The sequence below is a fragment of the Equus caballus genome, chromosome 11, assembly GCF_041296265.1.
Source record: "Equus caballus isolate H_3958 breed thoroughbred chromosome 11, TB-T2T, whole genome shotgun sequence".
Lineage (NCBI taxonomy): Eukaryota > Metazoa > Chordata > Mammalia > Perissodactyla > Equidae > Equus > Equus caballus.
This window is the reverse complement of record NC_091694.1, coordinates 20,124,383-20,149,050: the sequence shown is the minus strand read 5'-3', so window position 1 is coordinate 20,149,050 and position 24,668 is coordinate 20,124,383. Positions and strand designations below refer to the sequence as shown.

The window sequence follows — 24,668 nt, the reverse complement described above, 5'->3', positions numbered from 1 at the left end:
CCAGGGTTTCGCCAGTTCGAATCCTGGGCGCGGACATGGCACCAGGACATGGCACAGCTCGTCAGGCCATGCGGAGGAAGCGTCCCACATGCCACAACTAGAAGGACCCACAACTGAAAATACATGTCTATGTTCGGGGTGGGGGGAGGGTTGGGAGAAAAAGGAAAAGTAAAGTCTTTAAAAGGTAAAAGATGCCATACAAATGCAAAACAGTGGTTTGATTATTGTTAGACTCCAGATCAAGCCTGAAGTGACTTTAGAGCTTGTCTCTGGCTCCAGCTGCGCTGTCACTTTGGGCAGTTCTATCTTCCTCTACTTCCTCCCCTTCTCTGTCTCCCCGAAGAATCCACCAGAGGACGCAGCTCCCCCAAAACGTTCCACCCTGCGTTTAACTGGAGAAACTCAATCCACGCTTCCCTGCTAGTCCAGGCTCGCCGTTAAATCACTACAGCCCCAGACTAGGCCGTCTGTTGCCATGGGGACGGAAAGCCATGATGTCACCGTGTCCCGGTGGGTGTGCTGGAGTCCATACCCTCATATCCCCAAGACTCCCTGCCGGGACGTGAGACTGAAGGAGGGAGACCAAACCAAAAGCTCTCCCTTCTTTCTCCACCATCTCGCGCCCCCTCCTGTTCAGAAAGTGGATGGCTGCCCCCGCGCGTGTCCGCACTAGCACACCGGCGTGCACGAGTGGGCACGTAGAAGGCCGAGCCTCGCGCGTGTGGGGTTTCCACCCTAACCCTCAGAACTTCGCCCGAATTCTGCCCCGTCCTCATCCCCAGAGATGTCAAATCAGTCAAATCAGCCCGGCTCAGCCATCCCCAAACCAGCGGGATCTCCTAAGCTCACACCAGCGCGCCAGAAGGCACTCTGGGGCCTAGGTTTCCCTGGGCCCCGCCCAGCCCTTCTGGGCCCCGCCCCCCGGCTGCGCGGGCAGGAGGCGGGGCCGGGGGCGCGGCCGCCGGGCTGGGGGCGGGGCGGAGGGGGGGCCGCGGCCCCCGGCGGGGGCTCGGCGCGGGCCCGCGAGATGCCGGTGTCGGCGGCCCGGGAGGCTGCAGCTGCAGCGGCGGGGGAGGCGGCATCGGGGCCCCGGAGGGGGGCTGCGCGGGGGGCCGGCGCGTAGCCGGGACTATGGAGGGGCAGAGCGGCCGCTGCAAGATCGTGGTGGTGGGGGACGCGGAGTGCGGCAAGACAGCGCTGCTGCAGGTGTTCGCCAAGGACGCCTACCCAGGGGTGAGGGACCCGCTTCTTGAGAGGGGGGCGCCGAGGCAGCGGGGGTGGCTGACTGGGGACCAGAGGACGGACGGAAATGGGTGCTAGGGTAACCAGAGAAGAGAGAGAGGGGCTCGGAGGGCCGGGGGAGGCTTTGGGGGCTCTGGAGGGACTGCAGAGGATTGGGGTGGGAGGAGTTGGGGAGCAGGGTGAGATGAATGGGGTTTGGGGGAACCAGATTATCCCAGAGGGGGCGCTAGGGGAATGTCGGGGGTCCTGGGCATCGGAGAGGGGACTAACTAGGGGCTGAAGGGATCGGGAGGGGGTCTGGGAGCCTAGCAGAGATTCCGCTGAAGCAGCTGCTCTCGGTACCCCCCCTTTGCCCAACGCCGGACCAACTTGTGTCCAGGGTCTGGGCTGGACGGGGCGTGGGAGTGAGGAGGGCATTTGTCTGGGGTGAGGACTGGAGGCTCTCATCTTGACCCATCCGTGTCTGCAGAGTTATGTCCCCACGGTGTTTGAGAACTACACCGCGAGCTTTGAGATCGACAAGCGCCGCATTGAGCTCAACATGTGGGACACTTCAGGTAGTCAAGTCCCTCGGGGTCACCCTGACTTCCAAGGCCCCCACCCTGACCCCTCCGTTGGCCAGACCCTTAGGCACCAGGTCAGCTCAGCCCATCCATCCAATTCCAAGAAGAAAGAAAATCAATTTTTGGCTAAAGCCAGGGAAACTGAGGTAGAGCTTGTGAGACACATAGAAATCGTGTCCTGAAGGAGAAAGCCCAGTATCCGATCCCCTCAGTTGGATTCCACCCACCTGGGAAAGTTGGGAGGGAATGGCTTTTATTTTGGAACGTGCTTCTTAGGAGATAGGACTGGGTTTAGGAAAGACATTTAGAATTTCTTTGGGGGGTGGGCAACTGCTTCTCTAGACTGAACTATAGAAATCTGAGATCAAGTCCCAAGAGGGTGGGAGAGCTCTGCCCCTCCCCCTCCTCCAAAAAAGGAGGAGGGTTTTTATTTTTACTGGCTCCCCTGAAGGGCTTTAGAAGATGTCTGTCAAAGCCTAGAAAACACATGCAAAATTTTGTGAGAATGTTGGGAGATTTCATGAGCTTCTCAAAGACTCAAAAAAATTAAGAATGATTACTTTTAGAGAAACCTCTAGGGAAGTGGAGAGCTGTTTTCTGCTGTTTAACCTCGCCTGTGGCGGCTCCCCTCCTTGGAGAAACACAGACTTCTCGATGGGTATTAATAACTGTTCTTTTCCATTCTCTGCTCCTAACATCCCTTGACCAGGATTGCTAAGGTCTCCCACTCCCTTCCAGGCCTCCCACCCGCTCAGGACCCTTGTCTGTCCCCTCCCTCCCTGTCTTCTCTCAGGTTCCTCTTACTATGATAATGTCCGGCCTCTGGCCTATCCTGATTCAGATGCTGTGCTCATCTGCTTCGACATTAGCCGACCAGAAACACTGGACAGTGTCCTCAAGAAGGTGGGAGCCTGGGGAAGCAGGACAGCTAGACTGAGGGGACCTGGAAACCATGGTCCTGGCCCAACATGGGCCAGGAGGGCAGAGTGACAGCTGGGGCACGGCCATCAGCTGGAGAGTGCGTGAAGCTCTCATCCTTCACCGCCACCTCTGCTTCCTGGAAATCGGTCCTCAGAGCTGGATACTGCATCTGGGGGAGATGGAGGAGAACAGGGAGAAGCACTCAAGGGACTCCTTATCCACTTTCCCCACCTCCTTGGGTGTGGGAGCCCCAGATAGAGGGGACGGGAATGCTGCTCCTGGAGCTAAGGAAGGTCCTGTAGTCTTCTCTCAAGGCCTCTATTTCCATGAGAAAAGCCCATGGTGAATGGACAGAAGTCTGCTAAGGCAGCCCCAGTTCCCAGGCGGTTCCCTGGGGGGGGGGGGGGGGGGGGGGAGGGGAGGGAGGTGGGGGGGGGTGCTGGGAGGTGGATTGGTCTATTCCCAGAAGAAATTTGGGAAAGGGGGTGGGAATGGAAAGATTCCAGGCTGGCAGACCCTTCATAGCCCCCGAGGTAGAAGCAAGACCCCCAATCCTACAGCCTCACCCTACCCCTCCCTCCCTCCCCTTCTTCCACACCCCATCCTGTTTTCAGCCCAAGCCCACCATTCCCACCTCCTTGCTCACATGAGAGAGTGAAGAGGGATGCATGGTTTCTGCATGCTATGAGGAAGAGCGTCCTCCTGATGTGGAGCAAGAGTTCACCCTGTGCCTCCTTCTACCCCTCCATAACTCTGTTTTCTTTCCCCAAATAGTGGCAAGGGGAGACTCAGGAGTTTTGCCCCAATGCCAAGGTTGTGCTGGTTGGCTGTAAACTGGACATGCGGACCGACCTGGCCACACTGAGGGAGCTGTCCAAGCAGAGGCTTATCCCTGTTACACATGAGCAGGTGGGACCCTTAACCTTTGACCTAGTCTCAGCCTAGACCTCTTACCTCTGTCCCTCTAGATCTCTGATTTGGAAACACCCTACTTGGCTCATCCCTTGCCTTGACCTGTGACCTCTGGCCTGATCTCTTGACCCCTCCCGGGCCTCAGCCTCCATACTTCTTGCTGAGCTGCAGGCTAAGCCCCACAACTTCCTCCATGCACTCCATCCTTCCAGGGCACTGTACTGGCCAAGCAAGTGGGGGCTGTGTCCTACGTGGAGTGCTCCTCCCGGTCCTCTGAGCGCAGCGTCAGGGATGTCTTCCATGTGGCCACAGTGGCCTCCCTTGGCCGTGGCCAAAGGCAGCTACGCCGTACTGACTCACGCCGGGGACTGCAGCGATCCACTCAGCTGGCAGGACGGCCGGACCTGGGGAACGGGAACGGGAATGGGACCGAGGGCGAGATACACAAGGATCGAGCCAAGAGCTGCAACCTCATGTGAGGGGCCAGAATGAAGCAGAATGTGAGAAGGGGTGGTGAGGGCACAGTTGTCCCCTGCCTGCACCTGGGCTTCCTGACCTCCTGACTCTGGCTGGGACTTCAGGGCATGCGGAGTGAGCGATTCTCCTGGGCAGGGGAGCTGGAGGCAGAAGATTGCCACCATTCCCCACATCCTCATCCCCCTCCTCTCCACAGGAAGTAGAGGGAGCTAAGGGCAGGCATCTGGGCCGGGAGCTGGGATGGGGCAGTGGGGTTGGAGAAGCTAGCATCAAGCAGTGACCTTGGCTGAGTCTCAGTAGATGAAGGGTGGCTTCCCTCCCCACCCCCAGCCCCCATATCCTGGTCCTGGCTTCCTTCCCTAAGTAAAGTATCCATTCGATGACCTTCCCTTTTCCTCTCCTTTCACTTCTACAGCTGTTCTCACTCATTCTAACCTCCAGGCAACAGGCACCAAATTAAAAAGCAAGTTAAGAAGCCCCTCCCCCCATTTACCCACCAGTCCTAGCTCCCTGCCTCCCTTTCCCCAAGAGTCCCCAAATAAAGCCCATGTCCATGGAAAACGACTGTGGCTTTAGTTTTATTGCTTTCTAAAAAACCAATCTACCAATTTCTGGCAGCAGGAGGAAAGTTACACTTCAGGGAGGCCTTTCCTGTCTATGCCTACTGATGGAGCAGAGGAAAAAGCCATGGGCTGGATCAGTGGTGTCCATTTAGGAGCCAGAGGTGGGAGAGTGAGATATCTTGGGAATATTTATCTCAGTTAATGAGCCAGACAATCCTAAGGCCATTAGGGGGTTTTAAAGTGGACTGATGTGCAATTCATTACTCAGCCCAGCTGGGGCCCCCTGCTAGTGTGGGAGGGGACCTGCTGAAGTGGTCCAGGCCCCTGGTTCACCATCTCCACCCCGAGCTTGGAATCAATCTGATGGTGGCTTGGGAATTGTCGGGGTAGGGAGGGCATCAAAAGCCTCCACAGCACAGAAGTAAACCCTCTGCAGGGTGAAGTTTCCCAACGGGACAGTAGTTTGATTCTGGGGTCTCCTCGGAGGTGAGGGCAGGGGCTCTTGCCCTCTTTCCATCCTGAGCTCCTTGATGATTTTGGAAGGAGCATCAGCGGTGAGTTTAGGGCCACACCCCCACCCCCAACCCCCTGGAGAAGGATAGCCGGTGGAGGGGCTGGCTGGAGCGCTTGTTGTCAGGAAAGACAGTGCTGGTCTGTTTTCTCGGGAGTCTGGTTTCACATTGTCCCGTATTCCCTCTCTGGCTCTGGTCCCACTGGCCTCTTTTCAGTGACATTCTCCCCCAGGAACCATCCCTAGCCCTCCCCTCCCCTCCCCCAGCCCCAGCCAGTTCTTCCAGACACACTGGGAGAGAACACGGACCTTATTACCCTCCCATCTGCTGGGATCCCCCTAATTCACAGCCCATCCCTCCTTCATTCATTCAGTAAATATGTACTGAGCACCAACTGTATGCCAGACACTAGCTTGGGATTCTGAAAGGACCAGCCTCTGTGCTCTGGAGGCAAGCCCAGCAGGAAAGAGAGGTGTCCCAGGTGTGACTGTGCTTTGCCTGAGGGAGCCAGTCTGAGCCAGTCCTGAGGGTTGAAGAGGAGTTTGCCAGGCAGGGAAGGGGTAGGAAAGGCACTCTGAGTAGAGGGTGCAGCATGTGCAAACACGTGGAGATGAGAAAAAGCATGGCACTGTTGGGGCTGCCATGGCGGGGAGGGCAGAAGACAAGGCTGGGAACGTACATCAGGGTCACTGCAGGGCCCACAAAGGAACCAGGACTTCATTCTGAGGGTGTAAGGAGGCACTAGGGATTCCAAGCAGAGAATGAAGTGACCAGATTTGGTTTTTGGATAGATGGTTATCTGGATGAAGCTAGGGGATTCAGCTCTGAGATGTGTCATTCAAAATAGCCTCTCCTTTCCCTATGCCAGGGCCCAGTCTTGAGAGAAAAGGAAATCCCACCCACTTCTGGCTCATCAGACACCCCTTTCCTCCCATTCCTACAGGACCCTGTCCTGGTCCATCTCAACCAGTCCCCTCAAGGATTCTCGGACAGCTTCAAGGGCCCTGGACACCCTACCCCCTCAAACTGAGACCTGGTTAGGGGCATCTGAGACCCTCCTCAAGGACCCTGAGTCCTGGATTGAGGGTACTGGAGAAGGCTGGGGCCCAGCTAGGTGGCTCTCAGTCTGGTCTCAGAAGACTGACCCGTCCCCCACAGGGACCTGTCATACCATTGACTTGGGGTTTTTGGCCACGTGGCTTCTCTACTTCACCCTGGACTTTGGTACAAAGCAGGCTCAAGCCTGTAGCCGTCAAAGCTCAGCGTTTGTGCTCCCTCTCTTTTCCCAACCTCCCTCTCCTGCTGCGCTCAGGGAATGCAAACGCATTTCAATATCTGCCTAAAGCAAACATAATTAGGAAGATAAATCAGCTGGAGGAACCCCAAAGTTTAATACATTTCCAATACGACCAGGAACAGATTTTGGTCTCCTCTGCAGGTCTGGGTTGCCAGATATTTTATTTCTGGGAGAGGGCTGTGCCCCTGGGCTGAGGAGCCCAGTAAGTGGGAGGGGGGAAGGGGGCTGTTCCTGGATCCTGAAACGCCCCAGAGGGCTGGAGGGAGGAGAACTTACCCCCACCCCCACCCCAGATGCAGGAGTCAGACCCAGCTTCCTCCTCTGCAGCTGTTTCCCCCCACAAATTAGACACTCGTTTGGGAAACAATGTAGCCTCGTTAATCATTTAATGAAATAAACAACTAATCATGCTGTGATGCTGCCAGTGTTTCTTAACCTCCGCAATCAACCCGCCCAGGAGGGAGGACGGGGATGGAAGGGATGCGGTGGGGACTTGGTCTAATCTCTGAAATGCTTCTGCTGACAGAGGGTCGTCCCTCTGTGACTCCAGCCTTCCCAGGAGGGAGTCGTAAAGAGAGCTGGATCTCAGCTCTGCTGCTGCCTCCCTGGGAGCCTTTGGCGAGGCCCTGCACCCGTCTGAACCCCAGTTTGGAAAAGGGAGCTGATCACATCTATCTCCTGTTGTTGAGGAAGATCCAGAGAGGAGAAAAGATGTAGAAAAGCTGTTTGACCCTTTAGGGGGCTGAACTGATGTCAACCTTTATTTTTTACAAGCTAGACATCCGGGCTTGAGTGCTTCTGAGCTGGGCCTGAGGGAATCAGGAAAGGCTTCTTGGAGGGGGCTTCTTGTGCTGGGGATTCAAAGGCTGGAGGAAGGCCAAAAGACAGGAACGGGGAGGTCACTGTGTCTTGTTCCCACACCTATCCTGAGGGCTAGAGAGCTTTAGTGACACTTCCAAAGGCTGAGGTCCTTTAGTCCCCATTTTTCTGAACTCCCCCTCATTACCTTTTCTTACGTCTCTGGGTGAGGACCCCATTTTGCCATAGTGACCCCATCCCAGATACACTCAGACTGGTCCTGCAGGCTGAGGAAGTTGGGGGGAAGGGGTCATATCCCCAAGTTCCTGGTGGACAGCAGGACCCTGGCAGGCAATCCGGCTACACTTCTCTCCCCCTACTCCCCTCTCTCTTCCCCAGGAAAGGGGTTCAGCTCTTCTGAGTATCCCTCCTTCCCTCTCTGCCAACAAAGGAGTTTCTTCTACACACTGCAGCCCCTCTCCCACCTTCCCACTTCCAGCTGGGTTCTCAGGTCTTCCTCCATCTCTAGTCAATCCCCTACTCTCCTCAAGGCTGGGGTTGAGGGTCAGAAAGAGGGGAGGCTCCAGGTCCGGGTGGGGTGATTCTCAAGCAGCTATCCTTCAGCAGCCTGAGAGACAAGAGGGACACATACATAAGTACCCCTCCCCCCCAAGAAAATGCCTCTGCTGTTGACTCCTAAATAACAGATGTCTGTCTGCATATTAATGAGATTGGACGAATAATTGGTGAGTTTTTCATTCAGTGTCAGAATGAACCCGGACGCCTTATGTTCATGCACACAGGCACACAGACACCAACCCCCCTCCCCCGCAACTCTCCCCCTTCCACCAGAACACAATGAGACAGACGCAGATGCTAGCAAGCCTGATCCACAATGGGGAGGGCAGACAGGGAACCGGGAGGGGGTGTCAGCAGGAGGGAGACCTCCACCGTCTGGGTTTGTGGGGTTTCTCCTTGATTAGTTTCCCCAGCCCCCTAAGGGCAAAAGCTTGCATTTGTGAGATTTCACCACTATGCAGGAGCCCAGAGGAAGGTGGGAGCCAAAGGGTAGAGAGAGTTGTAGGGGGAGGCAGGCACTGCCTAGAGGGGAGCAACCAAGCAATGGCCTCCTTTAGTGAAGTTGTGCCTCCCATGAGCCTGGAATCAGCAGGCCCCTTACCTTGCTTAAGCCCCTGTGCCAGGATGTGAGGTGTAAGAACTGAGATTTTGGAGTCAGACAGCTACCATTCGCCAGCTGGGTGCTCTTGTGCAAGTTACCCAACCTCTCTGAGCCTCTCACTCTCCTTGTCTCTAAAAACACCTACCTTGCAAAACTGAAAGAACGAAATGAGATAAAGTGTGTCATGTGTCTGTCTTTGTGCCTGGTTTATACTAGGCCCCAACATATAGGTTCTCCCCCCACCTATCCCCAAGACACTTTCAAAATTGCTGCCTCTCTTGCTAGACCCACCCTTGTTAGGGCAGGGGCTAATTAGAAGTTTAGTAATTATCCTGGCTGCCTGGAAACTGGGAGAAGATACAGAGAGGGGCAAGAACAGAGATTAGATAGAAACAGGAGCGCGAACTGATGGAAACCAAGGCCTGGAGTAGGAGGAAAGAGATCACATTGATCTAGAACCGCAAACCAGGAACGGAGAAGGTATTATAGGCAGGTGAAGCGAGCCCTAGAAAGAGTCTAGAATCTAGACTGTAGGTTCTAGGAGCCCCAGTTCTACCATGAACTGTTTGACCTTAGCAAGTCTTCTCCCTTTTTAGTATCAGTCTCATCTGTAAAATGAGGGGGTTGGTTTGCTCTCTAAGGTCCCTTCTCATTGTGTGAGGAGTCCCAGTGGCCTGAGCTACAAGGCTGCCTCCCCTCACCACACACACACACTCTCTATGGCCCATCAGTCACTCTTCCTCTGTTTCCTCTCTCCCTTGGTGAATGGATCTGCTGCGCCAGCAAACAACTGTCCATTGTGTCCTAATGAGGGACGAGCAGGGAAAACCAATCACTTATGATGCAAATGAGCGGCGGCTGCAGCCTCCTTGCTTTCACTGAGTGCCTCTCTCCGGCCTAGACCCCGGCGCTACCCCAGTTGGGCCTTTCTCCCTAGCCTCAGTTCCCATCTGGTCCTGGAGGAGGGGGGAGACCCAGACTGGCCTTCCCATTGTCGTTCATTGTCACTCCCTGCAAGGAGCCTCAACCCTCACAGTCTCGAGAGGCCCAGCTTCTCTCCTCACCCCAAAGAGCTCCCAGGGCAGCTCAGTTTTTGTTTTTTTGTCTTTTTGAAGGAAGATTAGCCCTGAGCTAACTACTGTCACTCCTCTTTTTGCTGAGGAAGACTGGCTCTGAGCTAACATCCATGCCCATCTTCCTCTACTTTATACATGGGACGCCTACCACAGCATGGCTTTTGCCAAGCGGTGCCATGTCCACACCCAGGATCCGAACTGTCGAACCCTGGGCCGCCGAGAAGCAAAACATGCGCACTTAACAGCTGTGCCACCGGGCCGGCCCCCAGTTTTTGTTTTTAATTGAGGTGAAATTCACCTAGCAATTGCCACCTCTCTGGGCTCAGGTGTTGTGCCCCCTGCCCATCTCCACACCCACAGCCTCCAGTGACACAGGGAAGCTGTTGAGGCCTCTGCAGAGTTGAGGAATAATGGAGGCTGTTTTTGGGCTAAAGGTGAGAGATGTCCCGAGCCGGCCTGGGGTGAAGGGAACAAGCGCTGCGCATTAGAATGGAGCCAGGAAGGCTTGGGCTTTGGCGGGGAGGGATCATCGCTGCCTTCCCCAGCGCAGCCCTGGGGCCATATCTTTAGGAAATGGCCTCTTGAATTCCTGTGGAGGTTTTTTCTTCCCCCTTAATTTCTCAGGCCTTTGGTTAGAAACCAGAGGTGGCTCCAGCACAGACCTTGGTTTCCATGGCTTTCAGAGCTTGGGGGCCTGGGGGACGATCCCACCAGCAGGCTTCTTGCCTTGGGAGCTGCGGAGGGCCCTGAAACTGCCCCCACAAGCCCTTTGCCTCCAGGAGAGACCTCCCCTCACGCCCCAGGGACAGGCTTCACCAAGGAAAGATTTTCTACTGACTTGGCACCAGTTTATTCCAGAGTCTTATAGCCTAACAGCTGGGAAGACCCACATAAGCTGTAATTTGAGTTTCTCTTGCTGATATACACTACCGTTTGGTTTTATGTTGTTTTCAAGAGAAGATGGCAAACATCTGTTTACCTGTGTGTCTGTTACCTTTAGATTCACCTCTTTTTCCCTTCCCTAATCTAAGACATGTGGTAATGCTTTAAAAAAACTCTTCTGGAACGAACTAGTGCCAACTGCTGCAGCACTGAAGAGAAAAACCTTCACAGGGTCACAAACTTTTTTTCCTTTTTTTGAGGAAGATTAGCCCTGAGCTAACTACTGCCACTCCTCCTCTTTTTGCTGAGGAAGACTGGCCCTGAGCTAACATCCATGCCCATCTTCCTCTACTTTATATGTGGAACACCTACCACAGCATGGCTTTTGCCAAGCAGTGCCATGTCCGCACGCGGGATCCCAACCAGCAAACCCCGGGCCACCAAGAAGCTGAAAGTGTGAACTTAACCACTGCACCACTGGGCTGGCCCCACAAACTTTCTTTTATTTTCCCTGACCCTACCTTCAACTCAGCTCCCTCTCTCGCAGACAAAACACAGCCCAGACTATAGAATAAGGGCATTTCCATCTGTGGCCTAATGAAAAGGGACTCCTGGCCTAGTTAGGTCCAGGTCTGCCACCAATTCACTGGGTGACATTTGACAAGGTCCTGGACCTCGTTGTACCGCCTATAAAGTGGGAATAACAATCTTTACCCCAGCCACCCCCCAGGGAACAAGTGAGGAGAGAGAAGTAATGGTTGCGCCAGTGCTTTGAACTTGCAAAAAGATGATCATAAACATCGTAATTATTTCTCCAGTAATGGCAGCAGCAGGTTATCTGTCTTGAGTATCCAGCCTGGAGGAGGCCTTGCTGGAGGACAAATGGATAGGGGAAACTGATGTTCTGTGTCCGAGTGGGTGTTGGTCTGATTAATCACAAAGGGGTAGGCTTCATGATAGGCAAAAGAGGATGGATGAGGGAATCTACAGGTGTGGGCTTAGAAAAGGAAGAGCGATTCTTGGACATTTAGATCTCTTATCTTGTTTTTGAAGTAAATCAGGGTCCTAGAAAAATGAGTGGGAGGGACTGAAGGGAATTAGCACTCTAAGAGGCAGAATGTGGCTGGTTTTCCAAGGACCAAAGTTCCTAAGGGTGGGGCCAGCCGTTGGATAAGCCCTTCACTCAGTGAGTCCGTTCATCTTTTAATTCATTCATTTAGCAAATACTCATTGGGTGCCTTAACAAGGTATCTGGCAGGCACACAGCTGGCTTATAACAAAGAAAATGATACTAATCCTGCCCATAAGGCCCTTCTAGTCAAATAGAAATAATTTTTTTTTAAAGATTGGCATCTGAGCTAACAACTGTTGCCAATCTTCCCCCCCCCCCCGGACCCCCCCAGTACATAGTTGTATATGTTTTAGTTTTGGGTCCTTCTAGTTGTGGCATGTGGGATGCCGCCTCAGCATGGCCTAATGAGCAGTGCCATGTCCGCGCCCAGGATCCAAACCGGCAAAACCCTGGGCCGCTGAAGCAGAGTGCGTGAACTTAACCACTTGGCCACGGGGCCGGCCCCAGAAATAACTTATTGAAGGAAGAAAGTGTCATAAATAAAGCAAAAATTCTGAAAGGGAAGAAATTCTGGCCTGGAAAACCTGCGGAAGGCTCTGTGGAGGAAGTAGGGTGGGCAGGATGTGGGCCTGCAGAGATGAGAGAGCAGGACTGGCTCAGTACAACAGTGTTTTTGTTTGTTTGTTTTTTGTGAGGAAGAGTGTCCCTGAGCTAACATCTGTGCCAATCTTCCTCTATTTTGTATGTAGGACACACCACAGCATGGCTGATGAGCAGTGTGTAGGTCCACACCTGGGATCTGAACGAGTGAACCCCGGGCTGCCAAAGCAGAGCACGTGAACTTAACGTAAGCAATTTGAAGGCCAGAAATGGATCTTTTCTTCTGCCCTTCTGAAACTCTGGGGCACATGCACACACACACAGAGGCTACCACAGAACTGGGTACGTAGTCTCCCCTCAATCATTAGCCTTAATGTTACTCACTGCCTCCTAGGACTGGTTCCCAACACACTTTAGGTTCATACAAATCTTTGAATCAAGGCTTTGCCACCTTTTGTTGTGTGACCTCGGCAAGTAGCTTGACCTTAAAGCATCATTTTCCACATTTGTATGTTGAGAATAGAGTGTGGCGCTTAGTAGGAGTGTAGCAAAGATAGTCATTAATGATTATTATTGTTGTTGCTCCTGAGAACTGATAAGATCAGACGGTCCTCAGAACCCAGGGCTGAGTTTCCATCTTCCTTCCTTTTTAATTTAGTCATCTTTTCCCCTCTGCCTCCTGTTTTATCCTCCTTGAGTCTTTCCTGTCACCAGTCTACAGGTTTGCCTGCCTTTCTCGCTCTAGGCCAGCTTTCTCTCCTCCCCACAGAGAGCCCACTAGTGGCTGGCTCTCCTGGGTAGGTTGTCTGTGCCTTGCTCTCCATCACTCAATAAAGATAAATTACAAAATCATTTGTTTTATTTGTTCTTGTTACCTTGAGGGCTGTCTGAAATTGCCTTTCTTTAGAAAGCCACATTTGCATATCTCTATACTGGAGTCAAAGGCTGCAGCTGTGGTTTCACTGCAATTTAAATATTAATAAAACCTCCTAAACCTCTAGATGTTTTTTTAAGCAGTATGGCCCTTCTGCTCCTAAATTGCTAATATAATTTAATCTTTGTCCTTTGCTTTGTATTTGTTTAAAGGGCCATCAGAGTCGACTGAAGCCAGCTGCTGCAACCTTGTAGATAAGAATCACTAACCAGCCCACAAACCTGTTTTCCTTAACATGCCCAAGGTTCACCTCTCCTGGAGACAAAAGAATAGACCATAGATAACATCTTATACCAATTAGCAGTCCTTTACACTAAGCCAGTGGTTCTCAAACTTGAGCTTGCTTCAGAATTACAGATTGTTGGACCCCACCCCCAGAATCTGATTCAGTAGGTCTAGAGTGAGGCCCCAGAATCTGCCTAACCAGTTTCTAGATGATGTTGTTACCCACTACCCGCATTCCCCATGAGCGCACCATGGTTTGGAAATCACTGCACTAAGCTGCATGTTAAGCTGCCTCATTCCGGGTCCCTGACATTAGGTCTCCCAAGTTCTTATTCCCTCGCCTCCATAATGGGGTCGGGGGTGGGGCGCGTCTCTACAGTTGTGTATCCCCTCAAACCATTACTTAGATTTTCCTGATCATTCGGACTCATTTCAGGATCAGCTCCCTCTGCACCTCCCCATAGGAGCTGGCTGTCTCCAGTTCTCCTTAATTTTCTATTTGCCCAGGTTCATTTCTTTAATTTTCTCCTTGTTACAGGCAGATTTACAGGCAGTTTGAGGGAGCTGAGCATCAGTGAAGTGCGGTAAAGGGGCCTCAGCCATTTTACAGTTTTTGATAAGCAAGCCCCATTCTCTGTGTTTCTGTGGGCAGACCTGCAATTCCCCCTCACCCTGCCCTTCTCTCTGCTGCCTGCCTCTGGGGCTGCCCTTATCTGCTCCTCGCAGCATTCACAGGATACATTCGGGGCAGCTTGACTCCTTCCGCTCCAACTACCCCAACACTGATTCCTTTCTTTTCCTCCTGCATGTTTTTCAGCTGATACTTTGTTGACGATTCTGGTAGCATTTTTTAGGAGGGAGATAATCTACTGAGTTCTTCCTTAGGCCCCCTCCCTGTGCCTGCATGATAATCCCTCCTCTTCTCCTTCCTTTCCAGTTCCTTTGCAGAAGTTCAATTTGTGAAATAAGATAAAGACAGCACAGGAATAGTTCCCAAAATGCTGCTGTGCCCCGAGAGGGCTGAAGATTGTGGGATGGAAAAGTGGGAGGACATTTTAGAGCTAGAGGTCAAAGGAACAAGTAGATTTACTCCATCATCAGATAAGACTCTTAAACCCGGCCAAGGATCATGAGGCCAGGGCCAGAAGTTGACTTGGGGGAAAGGCTATGCAGAGCTTGAAAAACAGATGGCGTGGACATTTGTTGGGAGACCTTGAAAGACAATTACAGAAAACTTTTTCATGTGTTTTCGTCATCTCTGCTTTCACCCAGGATTACTAGGAAGGCAGGCTGTACTAGATGACTCTTGCTTTTTCTATTAGCCCATCAGTGATGGGGGCAGCAGGCTGAGGCCTGGCTCACTCCCAGGATCCAGTAAGCCATAGCTTGTCACTGGAAGTGAGACACTGGCACTGAAGACCAGGCCAGCAGTACTTCTCCTTGCTTCCTGCCTGCCTTTACTGCTAAGAGGGAGACCCACTGACTCCCTGTGAGGTAGACAGGGAGCTGGCACAAACTCTAAAGAGGTCATGTTGTAGGCGAGGCTGAACTGGAAGGTTCTGACAACTGAAAGATAAGCAATCATAAACTGGGAGGCGGGATGGGAGTGGTAACAGGAGTAGCCACGATTTAATCCTGAAAATCTTTTGCCTAGGCCTGCTTTCCCATAAAAGAAGCTAGAGAGTGCTAGTTCCCCTCACAACCCATTCTTCTCCTGAATTCCCTTGATGCTAGAACTGGTGCCTTCTGACCTAGGGCCAGTGACTGACGCAGATAGAAAGCTAAATGATGGGATGGAAAAGGGCATGGGTTCAGACTTCTGGGTTGTCATTTACTAGCTGTGCAAACTCTGAGCAAAATCTTATATTTTCAGTTCCCATTCTTCAAATGAGGTGACAAATACCCACTTCATCGGGCTGTGATAAAGACCAAATAAGAAAAAAGTGTAATAATGGCAATTAGTTCAGGTTTCTCTACTCTTCCCTCACCCACCCACCCTCTTTACAGAAAGGGCAGTACTGAACTGTGTGAGGATTTCATTCTCTTTGCTTCAAAGAGGATTCTAATCTCTAAACAGTGCGAAGACCAAGAAATGATGATACAGACCATTATCTGTGGATTAACCATGTTAAACAGGAGTGGTTGTCAGAATTCTAAAGATGTCCTCCCTCGATTTCTGTCCCCTGGTCATTCAATTAAAGGCTAATCTAGGTACTGCTGTGAAGGGACTTTGCAGCTCTAATTAAGGCTATGGACCTTAGGATAGGGAGATTACCCTAGATTATTATCTGGTGGGCACCTCTAATCACTTGAGCCCTTAAAAACAGAAATTTCTCTGGCAGGAGTTAGAGATGCAGCAGTCAGAGAAATGAGGCAGAAGGGGAAGTCAGAGAGATTCCAAGTGTGAGTGAGAAAGACTTGACTAGCCTATGCTGGCTTTGAAGATGGAGGTAGGGGATCATGAGCCTAGGAATGTGGGTGGCCTCTAGAAGCTAAGAATGACCTCTTGGCCAAGAGCCAGCAAGGAAATTGGGATCTTAGTCCTACAATTGTAAGGAACAATTTGGCCAACAACATGAATTGAACTCAGAAATGTATTCATCCCAGAACCTGTAGAAAGGAACACAGCCCGGCTGACACCTTGATTTTGCCCTTGTGAAACCCGAAACAAAGAAATCTGTTGAGCCAACTTGGACTTCTAACCTACGGAACTGAGATAATAAATGGGGGTTGTTTTAAGCCATGAGGTTTGTGACAATTTGTTATGGCAGCAATAGAAAATGAATACAACAGGTACTGAAGTCACCTCAACCACCCTAGGAGGTAGGTACTATTATACATAACCCCATTTTACAGATGAGACTGAAGTACACTGAAAAGGCTCTGAGAAAGTCTGCAGATGTGAGCCTTAAGAACAGCCATACTCGGCAGAAGTGTTTGCCACTGAGTTTATTTGCAGACAAACAGCACAACACTTACAAAATGTATTCTGTACAATCATGTCTTCACTGCCCTCACACCCAGGGGGCTAAAGAAGACCTAGTCCTTCCGACAGCGATCAACAGTCCTGGATAATGAGTTTATGAAAAACACTTTCTCTTCCTTCAGCAAACAAAATTATTTATGAAACTGTGCAGTTCAGCAATAGGGAGCAAGGGGAGAAAAATTACCTCAAGGAAAGCAACAGCTCCTTTCCTGGTGGGATCCGTCATTTTGCAGACATGAAATATTCATATCAGAGATCTTATATTTCAAGAGGAATGGGTTACATACTAGAGCTACAGCACTAAACATTTTATTTATTACTAATAGAGAACTGGAAGACTCTCTTTGGACATTAGCTCTTGAAAAGATTCTGCTGTTTCAGAGCACGTCAGTGCTAAAAATTCTTTAAAAAAATTTTTTTTTTAATTAAAAAAAAAATTCTTTAGAATTCCAGCAACTATAGCCCAGACTTTTGGAGATCAGGGTCAGCATGACTCCCATCTCCTCTAATGAACCCTCGAGTTTCATATTTATATCCATTTCCTGCCTCTGAATTCCCTCCCTAAGGCTCCACTCCAGCATTTGAGCACTGCCCAAGAACTGTTTTGATTTGAAGCCACGTCACAGATCCCCAAGTACTTGCCTTCCATTGAAGGGTCTGACTCTTGGCCCTTGTGAACACGGGGTTTTAGAGAAACCAACTTAGGGAAAGCAGCTATTCTCCTGAGGCCAGTGACTTTGTGCCTCCAGCTCCAAGCCAACAGCCCCAGTACGAGGAATAGGGCTGATAAATAATGAATCAGCATCTTGCTCAGTTGGTGGAGTTTAAATGGCTTTCAATTCTTTCAGGTGAAAAATTACCACAATTTTGTGCTCATTGCCGATTTCAAAGGGACACGAAGCAGAAAATCTTTAAAGGACCCTTGCATTAGCCAGTTCTTTTCAGGCTGATATACATAAAATATTTAGTAATCAGGACTGTGGAAGGACTGAAGAGGAGCTTCCAGAAAAAGGCCATTTCTTAAGCTCATTCTTGGGGTCCTGAGGAGACAGGCCCTATACCTATGGCTGGCTGGAATCAGCAGCAGTTCTAGGGAACCTGGGGTATGAGGTAGGTGTCCAGCTCCTGGCACTGGTAGAGGGCTACGCTGTCCAACACCCACTCTCGGGTCACCACAGGTGCCTCACACATCTGCCCAATCACTGGGGACAGAGAACACAAACAGAGATTAGTGTCAGTTCCCGTTTCTCCAGACCAGATTCTAATCAATCTATTCTGGGGTCCTGGTTGTATGAGTTCTTAGGGTTACTCAGGTAGGAGCAAAATTGTTGATCTTAAGCAATGCTTCAGGACATAGGACCTTACTCAGGAACCTGAGGAGTGACTGCTGGTGAAAGCCTACAGCCTCTGGCAACTTTATTAACATGACCTCCAATCTGTTAAAGGAAAAGTCACCAGAGAGAGCAAAACAGCATTGCAATTTCATGATGTGGTAAAATGTTTGCAATATCTTAAATGAAAAAGCAAAACACTATGATGAGCCTGATAACATTTGTGTAAAATACATATGTGTACATATATACACACACATGCCTGGAAGAATTTTATGGTAATCATCTCCAACTGGTGGGATCACTGGGGTTAGTGTATTGTGTTTGTGCTCATTTATATTTTATGTGATGAACATTCATATTTAATCCCTCCCCTCAATGGAAACAGTTCATTCATTACTTTTATAATGCAAAACAAACAAAAAAACAAACAACTCATCCCGCAGGACATCATATGACACAGGCACATGCTTGTGGCCTTCAGAAGCCCCACACAGGTGCACCATGCCCTCCAGTTGATCTAAAAGGGCATTTAAACCTAAAATCAGCAGAGCAATCTGCATACCTAACCTGGGCCCTCTATCCCATACTCCTCTGGACGAAGGCTTACAGCAAGACTTACTATGGAAGCCGCTGTCCTCTGTCCAGGCGTCCGGTTGCACGACCACAACTGGGTGAGTACCCTGAATCCCCAGGAAGGAAACAGCATTGAGGATAACAGAGCAGGACTTTTGGAACAGTCACTTCACCATTTCTCAAAGGTTTGCTCAAGTAAACTACTCTGGGGGCAACCACAGAAAAGAGCGGGAAGGGCACATACAAAAAGGAAGGGTTAGGGGGCCAGCCCCGTGGCTGAGTGGTTAAGTTTGCGTGCTTCACTGTGGCGGCCCCGGGTTTCACCAGTTCGAATCCTGAGCGCGGATGTGGCACCGCTTGTCAGGCCACGCTGAGGCGGCACCCCACATGCCACAACTAGAAGGACCCGCAACTAAAAATACACAACTATGTACCAGGGGGCTTTGGGGAGAAAAAGAAAAAATAAAATCTTTAAAAAAAGGAAGGGTTAGAGCGAAAGAGCCTTCCCTCAGTATATTAATACTTGTAGCTCTCAAGTCCTTACTCAGCTCTTACAGATGGAGTGTTCTGGCACAGGTACATGGTCAGGGAAGGCTTGGGGTGAAGAGAGGCTTCTGAGGCCACAGTGAGGGGGCTCATAGGGACTGATGGGTACTGCCTTGCTCAGTCACAGGAGAGAATATTGCGTCCTCTCCTGCTGACAGGGCATCAAATGCTTACCTCACTGAAGGTGAACGATGAAGGCTCCTTCACCACAGAAGCCCCACAGAGGCGCACCATCCACTCTAGTTGATCTAAATAGGACATTTAGAACTAAAAATCACCACAGTAAACTGCACATTGGACCTGGGCCCTCGAACTCATACTCCTCCGCCTGAAAGCTCACAGCAAGACTTTTCAGTGAGACTCCCTGTCTCTCTGCTCCAAAGAGACAGAAAGGCTTTAAACTAGAATCTATACTAAGGGTATGGATTCTAAGTCAATTTGCCACTGATATGCTACCTACTGTGGTTATCAGTTCCCACAAGGCCACTTGGTAGATAAGGTTTGATAGTCTTTCAAACAGAACACTTAGAAAGAAAAAAAAATCCAAGATCTAATTTCTATTAATTTGCTAAATTGTTGGCTAAGATGCTGTGAAAAAACACCCAGCTGCCTTCCCTCCCTCCCTGCCCAATTCTGTGTTGGTAATTGATAATCAAGGCCACTGAGAGCACCATACTTGGTGGTAATTACTGTAAATGTCAAGAGATGGGAAGATAATTCATTCAGTAAAAAAATACACATCCTCCTGGACAGAGACTCAGCACATCAGCGGGGAAGGGCTACATGCTGAGCTGGAATCAGCACACTCAGGGGAATAGAAATCAGAAGGGATGGTAGAGATGTTCCACTCGCACCCAGAAAATCAGCTGAACTGACCAGTGGGTGGCTTCTGGGCCCCTCGGGGTGCTCTATTCCATTGACCTACTTCTGGGGATTGCTGAGGCGCTCCTGTTTGTCTGAGTGAACTGAGGTCAACTGACTCACCTCCAAATGATTCCTGCTAGAGACCCTGGGTCTCTGTACACCACAGTACAAAACACTGAGAAATCCTTCAGTGGCAACTGGAAATTTCATAGAAATCCAATCAAGAACTAATAAAGAAGACAGAGCAAAATTACTTTGCCAGGCTCCCTTGCTGCCACTCATCTGTCCCTGACCAGATGCCAAGGCCATCTTCAGAGGAGTACAGTATCTTCTCCCTGATTTATTTCTCCCCTTTCTTAGACCAAAGGGCAGTAAGAGCAGCTCGACCGCATCTCTGCACAGAACATACTGTGTCCTAGATCCCAACTCTTCACTGCCTTCTTGCTCTTGAGAAGGGGCACAGGGCTAGTTTTTTGCTATACGGTAACATTTAGGTGCAGTTTTGTCTGATGGGCAGTAAAGAAACAGAATAACCTCTAGAACATCTCACCAATTTGAGGGACCCCCATGAGAAGATCTCTCCTATAACACTCCACAATGTAAGGGAAAGGCTGGTCCTGGACTCCGCACTGCTCCCAGCCTCTTACCTGTGGGCATGTTGGTAAATGGCCCACAGCAACAGATTTCTAGGCCCCTGAAGATCTGGGAAAAGAGAGGGACAGAGCAACAGAGAAACAAACATTAGTTATAAAAGAGTATAGGTTTTATTAAAAAACAATATAAAGAGACTCTCAAAAATGAAGAACTTCCCTTTTTCTTTTCTTTACCCCCACCAAGTTCTGCTGTCACTTCCCAGAGACAATCAGGCCAATGTTCAGAACACTGATGGATTTTAGAAGACTTCTTTAGAAGTACGTATGTAGTTGATCTACTCTACAGTCATTCTTTGTCATTCAAGGGCTGAGCATCCCACCTTGCCACCAATCAGGCCCAGGCTCCTCCCTGATAACTTGTGCAGGTGACTTCACTTCTTGTTAGAGACAAGAAGAAAGAAATTGGTCCTTCTTTATGTTTAATAAAAGGCTGGCATGGCACAAAGTTCAAGCTATTGGCTGAAGTTTGATATTTATCCAGACTTGGTACATCAATACTAACCATGACTCTGGTTGGCAGAGAGTCCTATGTTTATTCTACGTGTACATGCTCCTTTTCTCCTGATTTTCTTCTGGTCCCCGAACCTGTTTCTGCCTTCACACTGCTCTGGGAATGGCCGTTGTTCCTTTAGGCAACCTAAGTAGTTTTAAATCTAGAAGTGAAGCCTGGTTCTGCCTCTCCTCATGGAGCTGATCTGACTGCCTGGTTTCCAGGAGATACGGATCACACCACACCTCCTAGGGGCCTCTTCTGCTTCCTGTGCTCAATAGAACTGTCTAAAAGAGCTTTCTGTGGTGATGGAAATGTTCTATATTTGCATTAATAAGGTAGTCATGAGTCACATGTAGCTACTGAGCACTTGAAATGTGGTTAGGGTGAGTGAAGAACTAAATTTCATATTTTATTGAATTGTAGTTATTTAAAATTTAAAAAGCCCCCTATGGCTGGTGGCTACTGTGTTGAACAGGCAAATTCTTACACATGCATTGGCACAGGTTCTTAGCAAAGGACTTGGGTATCATTTAAAAGAAGAAATCTAAATTTTTGTCAGTTGGCTGGATATATATCATTTGGGTAACCATTGTTCTCTTGACCCTCTGTCTCCCCATTCCACTATAAAGAAAAATGCCTGGGCCTAGAAACTCCCCTCGCTTCAAATAAGAGACTGGATAGAGAAAAATCAGGAAGCTAAGAACACATGGTGGCCTTTTAGGAAATGGCCCCCCACCCCCTACACATTTCAACTACAGTCAGAGGAATAAGAAAGGACAGCAGGATAAGTCTGTTTCTGTTTTAAGTGACAGCCTCCATCTGTGCCATTCTCATTATGTGTATGAATAAACTACATCCCCAACCTGTTGACAGGACCTAGATGCTCATAATGCTAAAACTTCTCCCCAGGCAGTCAGCTGGAGTCAAATATTGCTGTGAAAAGTACAAAAAATAAGAAATTTTTACATCCAGGCTGATACTCACTGTTGAGGATGTCTAGTTATAAGATAAGAAATTTGAAGTTTTACCTCTACAAATACACTTCTCCTCCACAGGAAAATATTACGGTGACATTTAGTATCTTCAGAATGTCATTACTTTGACCAGGCACTTTCCATCATTGCCACCCCAAGTACAGGAAAAACCCCCAAACACTGGAATTTCCTTTGAAGGAGGGAAGAATCTGGTGCTTATTCTGCCTTGCATACAGTGGAATAAAAGCAAATGGCTGGCTCACACAGAACTCCCCTGGGGTGAAGGTGGAAGCAGAAATAGAGCTAGCAGCTTTTCTTGGCACCTGGAAGTTACTTGACAGGCTCAGTGGGTGAGGGTGGTGGACCCCAAGGGTTCAGAGGGCCAGGGCTTGATTTGTGATCATCTCCCAAAGCTGTTTTCCTTAGAAAATCACTGCTGCTGGTTCTCTCTCAAGTTCTATAAAGGGACAGAAGGTGCTCCATATGGGGATGTTCTGAAATCCTCAGCAGTGCACACGTGAAAAAGGAAGAAATGTAGACCAGGAAACTAAGCACTTGTCAGCGACCTGAGAAAGCAGCCAGCTCAGGCCTGACAGGCAGGTAGGAAATCTTGCCTGGACCTTTCTCCCTGAAAGAAGGACAGTTTTGGCTGTATCATCTGCTACAGTATGATATGGGGAAAGTCACTGAGTCTTCCTGGGCTTCTCATCCTTCATTTGTAAAGTTGTTAGAATAATCTATTTTTCTCCTTTGTGAAATCTCCTATAACTTTCCAAGAAACTATGGTATTGTCATTAAGAGCTCAGATTCAAGGGGGCCAGCCCAGTGGCGCAATGGTTAAGTTTCCCACGCTCTGCTTTGGTGGCCTGGGTTTTGCCAGTTCAGACCCTGGGTGCAGACCTATGCACTGCTTGTCAAGCCATGCTGTGGCAGTGTCCCACATATAAAAAAGTAGGGGAAGGGGGCTGAGCTTGTGGCTCAGCAGTTAAGTGTGCACGTTCCACTTTGGCGGCCTGGGGTTCGCCGGTTCGGATCCCAGGTGGGGACATGGCACCGCTTGGCAAGCCATGCTGTGGCAGGCATATAAAGCAGTGGAAGATGGGCACGGATGTTAGCTCAGGGCCAGTCTTCCTCAGCAAAAAGAGGATTGGCAGCAGATGTTAGCTCAGGGCTAATCTTCCTCAAAAAAAGAAAAAGCTCAAATTCTGGAGTTAGACAGCCTGGGTTTAATTTCTACCTGTGGGTTCAGAAGTAGCTCTGAGAGCTTGGGCAACTTACTCTCAGTCTCTCTGAGCCTTAATTTTTTCAACTATAAAATTGACATAATTATAGGACATCCCTCATAGGGTTGCTATAAAATTGTTAATTAGTTAAAATATGGTTGAGTGCTTAGGGCGGTCCCTGGCATATCGTGAACATCAGATAGATGTTAGCTATTGACTATCAATCACATTCTCTTCTGTGCTTCCACAGGCAGCAGTGTGTACATCCTCCTCACAGCACTTACCACACTGCTTTAGAGAAAGATATCACAATGCAGTGGAAAGAGCAAAGGCTTTAGATTCACGTTTGTCTCAAATCCCAGCTCTGCCACTTATCAGCTGAGATTTGAACCCTAGAGTAGAAATTATATGGATTCTCTAAACCTCTAAGTTCCTTCATTCATAAAATGGAGATAATACTTATTTACCTTGTTGGGCTAGGAGAACTAAAAAAGAACCTATAAGGAAGGACCTAGCTAGTGCTCTAGCAACAAGTATGTAATGCCCCTTACAAGATGAATGAGACCATCTCCACGAAGAGGGCAGAAATGCAGAGGGGTGGGTGGGTGTTTGTCAGCATCAGGTAAAAGGGCTTTACCTTTCTGTCCTGGGATTCTCTTGCTCGCTTTGGCCCTTGGTGGTTTCTTCCATTCACAACATCTCCTCTGACTTCAAAATCATGCTGAAAGAAACCAAATCCAAACCACAGGGGTCAGAGAAAGGGAAGACCCCTTGAATGGAAGCAGAGTAGATACGTCGTATTTAAGGAATTCAGCATTGCCAGGCAGAGTTTTGACCCCTCCCTCCAAAAAAATCATTCTTTTTGGTGGACTGGATGAAATGACCAGCATCTCAGCTGCTGAAATCAATTCACTGAAGCACATCTTTGTGGGCAGAAATTAAGAATTGGCTTTTCACCTCACTGGGACTCAATGTATTTTAATTTTCAACATCTCCTCTCAAAACATTCACTTAGCATTTAGATTAAACTGCTCATACTGTACTGTTTGAAAGATAACCGGAGAATTCCTGATCTCTTAAACCAATTGTGCATTACCATCTAAAGAAATAAGGGCTTCTCAGATTTCCATTGAGAGATTTACAGTTAAGGAAACCAAAATGATAAAATATACATTTAATAAACTAAAGGAAGTTAGATGTTTTTCATAATCACTATTTTGACTGGTCAAGGACAAGGGAATAAAGAAGAATGAGATTGTAGAGGTTAGAGCTTTTGGGACAATTTTTGGGAAGAATGCTTAGAAACAATTCTGACTGAAACTCAGATTGTAGGAAAGACCACCCTTTGTTTGCCAAGAGTATTATGAAGGAAAATAAAGTCACGAGTATAACCACAGGCTGTTATAAGGAGAAAGAACACTTAACATTTCCTAGACACGCGAGTGACAAGAATCTAGTGATAAATATGTCATCTATTTGAAGATGACCCTCAAATTCATAGTCCTGATTGCACCCCACTGCCTACTTAACCTCTGCCCAGATGTCTAATATAAATCCCCAAATTCATGCATCTAAAACACAGCTCTTCATTCTATTCCTATCTCCCACGCCCCTAACCCCAGAATGTTCCTCCTCCATATCTTCCTTATCTTATTTAATATTACTGACATCCATTCAATTGTTCACGCCAAAAACCTACGCGTTACCCCTTCAATTCCTCTCTTTACCTCATTCTCAACATTTAACCTATTAGTAAGTCCTATCTCCA

The 24,668-nt window shown here is 49.1% G+C and overlaps 2 protein-coding genes across 33 annotated transcripts in view; one reads left to right on the top strand and one right to left on the bottom strand.

Annotated features, from left to right (window-relative positions):
* The first annotated feature begins 1,001 nt into the window (after positions 1–1,001).
* Positions 1,002–4,679, top strand: RND2 (Rho family GTPase 2). The gene is made up of 5 exons (XM_023652479.2): positions 1,002–1,233; positions 1,712–1,799; positions 2,599–2,708; positions 3,501–3,635; positions 3,851–4,679. Exons 1-5 carry the CDS (start codon positions 1,132–1,134, stop codon positions 4,115–4,117), a joined length of 702 nt encoding a protein of 233 aa, XP_023508247.1. The 5' UTR covers positions 1,002–1,131; the 3' UTR covers positions 4,118–4,679.
* Positions 4,680–16,188: 11,509 nt separating this feature from the next.
* Positions 16,189–24,668, bottom strand: part of BRCA1 (BRCA1 DNA repair associated) — a 55,899-nt gene continuing 47,419 nt past the window's right edge. For 31 of the 32 annotated variants that reach the window (XM_014739961.3, XM_070227187.1, XM_070227188.1 and 28 more), the window contains 5 exons: positions 23,538–23,621; positions 20,205–20,259; positions 18,868–18,941; positions 18,194–18,254; positions 16,189–17,442 (listed from right to left, as the gene is read on the bottom strand). In XM_014739961.3, the coding sequence (XP_014595447.2) occupies positions 17,330–17,442; positions 18,194–18,254; positions 18,868–18,941; positions 20,205–20,259; positions 23,538–23,621 (387 nt within the window). In that variant the 3' untranslated portion in view covers positions 16,189–17,329. Of the gene's footprint in view, positions 17,443–18,193; positions 18,255–18,867; positions 18,942–20,107; positions 20,260–23,537; positions 23,622–24,668 lie in introns of those variants that run through there. The other variant, XR_011423196.1, reaches the window with a different exon arrangement.

Excerpts from the sequence above, each read along its gene's own strand:
- RND2 (XM_023652479.2), top strand. The coding sequence starts at position 1,132 with ATGGAGGGGCAGAGCGGCCGCTGCAAGATCGTGGTGGTGGGGGACGCG. Across the intron at positions 1,234-1,711 it reads CCAAGGACGCCTACCCAGGG|AGTTATGTCCCCACGGTGTT; the intron begins GTGAGGGACCCG and ends CCGTGTCTGCAG. Across the intron at positions 2,709-3,500 it reads TGGACAGTGTCCTCAAGAAG|TGGCAAGGGGAGACTCAGGA; the intron begins GTGGGAGCCTGG and ends TTCCCCAAATAG.